The sequence below is a fragment of the Apodemus sylvaticus genome, chromosome 5 (assembly GCF_947179515.1).
Source record: "Apodemus sylvaticus chromosome 5, mApoSyl1.1, whole genome shotgun sequence".
In the NCBI taxonomy this organism is placed as follows: Eukaryota; Metazoa; Chordata; class Mammalia; order Rodentia; family Muridae; genus Apodemus; species Apodemus sylvaticus.
In genome coordinates, this window is record NC_067476.1 from 15,312,832 (window position 1) to 15,318,303 (window position 5,472).

The window sequence follows — 5,472 nt, forward strand, 5'->3', positions numbered from 1 at the left end:
TGCCTAGCTTCCTGATGCAAATGGCAGCTGGAAGACTCCTGTCCCAGCTGCTCCACTCCAATATAGTATTCTTGACATCAGAACACATAGGTTACTCTTGGGTGAATGCCTGCTCACCTATGTGCTCCCTTGGGCAAGCTCCTCCCAAAGGACTGGCAAGAATTGAAGCTAATTATTCTGCTTGATTCTTTTTCTAACCAGGATCTCTGGGACTCTCCCTGAGTCTTATTATATCCTCCCACTTATTTTTATGGATCTCAAGGTTAGACAGAGAAAGGTCAGGAGGTCCTGGGATAAGATAAGATTTATAGTTACTATTATTTTCTTGTTCTTGATGGCCTTAATGGACTCCAAGGCCTCAGAGTGGTGGGTTATTAGGCATCTGAGCAAACTAAGGACTGGCAGAGATCAGAGAGAACTGTGAGCTCTTGGGGGCAAGGTGTGTTGCTATGTCTATATGTCTTCACATATGATCTTCATTTTCTGTCTGTCTGTCTGTCTGTCTCTCTGTCTCTGTCTCTCTGTGTATATCTGTGTGTGTTATGTAACTGACTAGTTTTTCTCTTTCTAGATCCAGAACACAGAAATCTGAATTAGGCCCACAAGAGTAGGTCTTTTACGTATGCTTTGGAGTCTCCAAATCAATCTGTTTCATCTAAAATATTTGCCATGCTCCCATTCCATTAACCCATTTCCTTTCATCTATGGGCAAACCCAGTCAAGTAAAGGAGATAGAAAAGTCTGAAGACAACATGTATCCAGTGGTCCAAAATTACTTTTTTTATATTTTCTTATTTTCACACATGTGGATGTGTGTGAGCTTGCATTTTGTCTGTGTCATATTTGGCATATGATGGTATGTCATTGAGAGTAGTGTGCGTGTATGTGTGTGTGTTGCCATTTGGATTATACAGAGGTAACATTTATGTAATACACCTGTGAGTGAAAGGGGCTCTGATTGTCATTGACTGAACACATTCATGTATGTTAGGCACAGGTCAATGGGAAACAGAACTGATGTTGAGTGTGGATGCATGCTTGCACCATGTTTATTTTTTTTTCCTGAAGAGATGTGGCATACCTATATACCTGAATATTTCTTATGACTTTCTGTGATCTATTTGATTTTGTGTTTTGGTTGTCTTGTGTGTGTGCATGTGTGTCTGTGTTCCTGTGTGTGTTTACATACATCTATATTCAGAGTATGAGCTTATTCCTCTCAGATGTAGTTTTTATGTATTGTTGAATGTGTTGTGTTGCTTTTAAAGTGCATGTGACTGTGTGAGTTATTCATGAGTTATGTGTAAAATCTTACATATTATGAATTTGTTGTTATGACTCTGTGAATGTCTTTCCTTCTTTAGGATACATGTATCTGGTAAGAAATCAGAATTCAGCAACTCAACTGCCTGCATGTATATATGCTTATGCAGTCATTGTCTGTTTCATTGGTGTGTTCTCCAGGCTCTGGTTGGTCCCTGAAAAGTCAAATATCTCCTTGGTATTCTTTCAACAGTTGTGATTGCCTTAGGAAGATAGGCTCATATGTATTTCATTACCATGTAGCTCTTATCTAATGATAAGTAAATTATAATTGTGTCTAATCACCAATATGGATCCTATTCCTTTTTTTTTTTTTGGCTATAGTTAGTGAGTTCAGTTTAGAAATTTACTCAAGGACAATGACCACCCTAACTTAACATACATATTTTGAGGAATAAATGAGCCAGTATATAATATAAATTATTCAAAGTCACGCTTTATATATGGTAGTCAGTAAAAAAAAATATTATTGTCTTTCCCCAAATCCAATGTTTGGCTGGTGGAGGCTCATTGAGTCACTATTATCTATGGAAAGAACACTTAGAAAACAGGGAAAACTCACCTTTCAGACTTGATCTCATACCTCACAGTCATAGGCTGACTCCTTCCTGCAAGACCTTACCTACAATAGCCTTTAAAGGGTTGTGAGTGCTTTCCTTTGGCTTCCTGAGGTGATACAGAATCTGTTAGTGAGCAGCTATTGCACTGGCATATGATCTTCATTTTTCTTGGGAGTCATGCCCAGTAATAACTTGTGTCCTGGTAAAGGTGCAAGTTTCTATAGGATGAGTCCCATCCAAGACAAGTAACCTCTCATAACATCTCTGTCCAAAGTAAAGTTCAATTTATTTGTGTTTATCTCCCCACACCCCATCTCTGATGTGTGTGAATGTAGCCATGTCACAGAGTGGATATTCAGGACAGAGAACATATTGGATTTTGTTCTTTTCTTCCTCCATGTTTGTAGATAGAGGTTTACCAAAGGGATTGTGATCCACAGTTTGAGATCTACTGCAACCAGGAAAAAACTCAGGCCATTATGTTTGGTGACAAGTGCCTTTACCCACCAAACCAGTGACTCATAAGTATCCTAAGGGTGCACCCCACACAGTTCCTAATGTTGTGGTGACACCCAACTATAAAACTATTTTTTTTGCTGGTTTATAACTATATTTTTTCTATTGTTATGAATCATAATGCAAATATTTTTGTAGATAGAGGTTTACCAAAGGGATTGTGATCCACAGTTTGAGATCTACTGCAACCATCTCATTGTCCCCAAATACATAATTTTGCTTTTAAAAAAGTTAAAACATGAAAATATTTGTAAAATGAGTGATGTATAAAATATGTGTGGTACCCTTTTTATGACTTTTGAAAAAAAAGTAGAGAGCACTATAGACATCTTTGGATACTTTGGTGAGTGCACAATGTGATTTCTGTTAGGAATGATTAAGAGCAGTATTTTGCCAGTCAAACACACATTATTTTACCTAGTATACTTGTTTTCAGATGACTTAGATGCTCTGGCTTTATTTCATCACTGTGAAAATGGGTATAATAATATGTGTATGCTAATACAATGGTGAGAATTGAATTGGAAAACAAGTGTAAACCATTGAGATCAGTATTTGATGCTAATTTGATTTACCTTGGAAACTAGACTGGTAATTTGGAAGGACTCAGAACAGTTAAGACTTTAACAATTCTATTTTGACTTAAGGTGTTTTACATTATTAAAAATAATTGATAATCAACACTTAATTCTCTCTCTATAAATATTAGCATTGCACACATAAGATTTTCCAGTACTTTCTTTTTATATTTTTTCCCAAAGGAGCTAGGTTGTGTTTTAGAAAAGAAAGTACATAAATAATTCTTAGTAGCTTTGAAAAACAAACAAACAAACAAACAAACAAACAACCCATGTAAATGATAGATTTCTGTTTCTTACTGTCCATTTCCCATTTCAGAGTAAAGTACTGAGACTGTCTTGGTATGAAGACACAATTGCCTACACAGAGACCCCAATGTTTGTTCACTGTTATTGTTCATGTGCTTATACAGGAGTTTGTGATGGCACCAAGATTCTTCTAAGTAAATATGGGTTAATCACAGTGCTGGTAACCTTAGCTTCTTTGGAAATACATTTCTTTGATGTAAAGGTGTGATGTATCATTGAAGTTAGAATAGGAGATGTTTATTTATTGTTCATGCGCTAAAAAATACAGAGAAGCATTGCTGATGTTAAGAAGAATGGGGGAGTGACTAATTGGTGGGTGTGGATGGGTATGATGGTGAACATGACACATGATATACTTAAATAAAAAATCTTTATGAAACCCATCAGTAATATTTGCCAATAAACATTTAGAAAAATAGGAATAAATTTCTGTTTCAAAACAAGCAAAAATCCCCCCAAAATATGTTTAAAATGTACACACATATGTTGTATAGCATATGAATGCCAAGATTTTTATTATTGCACTGCTGATAAGAAAGTGCCATTCAAGTCATTTGGATACTGCCAACAGAAACTACCTTTAAGTAGAAAGTAAATAGAAACCAAATGGTGAAAAATTCTCCAGCCTTATATGCAGACTAATTACTTGCATCTAAAGCAAAGAAGAATCATGCAGAAAAGTTAGTTGCAATAACGTGATGACCATGATCACTGGTATTTCATTTTTTTCTAACTCCCAGTATGAGGAGAGAGAACCAGAGCAATGTGTTCGAGTTCCTCCTCCTGGGGCTTCCCATCAGATTAGAGCAGCAGAATGTCTTCTTCACCCTGTTCCTGGCCATGTACCTGACCACAGTGCTGGGGAACCTTCTCATCATCCTGCTCATCAGGCTGGACTCTCACCTCCACACCCCCATGTACTTCTTTCTCAGCCACTTGGCCTTCACAGACATCTCTCTCTCATCAATCACAGTTCCCAAAATGCTGATGAATATCCAGGCTCAGCAGCATTCCATCTCTTACAAGGGATGCATCTCTCAGATGTATTTATTTGTTTTGTTTGGCTGCTTGGACAATTTCCTTCTTGCAGCAATGGCCTATGACAGGTATGTGGCCATCTGTCATCCACTGCACTACATCACTGTCATGAGGGAGGAGCTCTGTGTCTTTCTAGTCGCTGGGTCCTGGTTCTTCTGCTGTGTCCATGCCCTGCTGCACACCCTCCTCTTGATCCGACTGTCTTTCTGTGCCAGGAACACTGTCCCCAACTTCTTCTGTGACCTCACTGCCCTCCTGAAGCTGAGCTGCTCAGACATCTCCCTCAATAAACTAGTCATCTTCACTGAGGGAGGATTGCTTTTTATCCTTCCTCTGAGTATCATCATGGGCTCTTATATTCTCATAGGAAGCACTGCCTTGAAGGCCCCCTCCACAAAGAGATTGATAAAAACCTTTTCTACCTGTGGCTCCCATCTTCTTGTGGTGTCTTTGTATTATGGGACACTTGCGGGTGAATACTTTTTCTCTTCATTCCAGGACTCCAGTGACAAAGACATAGTTGCTTCTATAATTTATACAGTAGTCACACCTTTGCTGAACCCTTTCATCTACAGCCTGAGGAACAGAGATATAAACAGGCTCTAGAAATAGTTGTTACTAGGATCAACTGGTTCAAGTGAAAGACATTCACCCCACTTATTATGAACACTTAGTTGGATATTTTCTAAAATTATCATATAGTTGATATTTCTGTGTGTCTAATATAATAATATATATTATATTGTTATATGGCTATTTACTAAAATTATCATATAGTCGATATTTCTCTGTGTCTAATATCATAATATATATTATATTGTTATGTGGATATTTCCTAAAATTATCATATAGTTGATATTTCTGTGTGTTTAACATAATAATATATATCATATTGCTATGTGAAGGATTTTCTGTTTTTGTTTGATTGTTTGATGTGGTTCTGGGGTTGACCTCCAAGACTCACTAATGGTGGTCTCCATCTTAAGTGCTATACATTGTTCTTAATATGTCAACTCGATCGAGGTTAATTCTTGAGTTGTTTGATCTCTATCATTAGTCTTTGCTTGCTTACCATCCTACATAATTCAGTCTCCCTTATCTCAGGTCTCTGTATCGTCCTGGAGATGCCCTCCCCCACATCCACTTCT

General features: G+C 37.5%; 1 protein-coding gene across 1 annotated transcript; it reads left to right on the plus strand.

Moving 5' to 3' along the window:
* The first annotated feature begins 4,027 nt into the window (after nucleotides 1-4,027).
* LOC127684132 (olfactory receptor 1J4-like) lies at nucleotides 4,028-4,930 on the plus strand. The gene has a single exon (XM_052181097.1). It carries the CDS (start codon nucleotides 4,028-4,030, stop codon nucleotides 4,928-4,930), a length of 903 nt encoding a protein of 300 aa, XP_052037057.1.
* The last annotated feature ends 542 nt before the right edge of the window (nucleotides 4,931-5,472 follow it).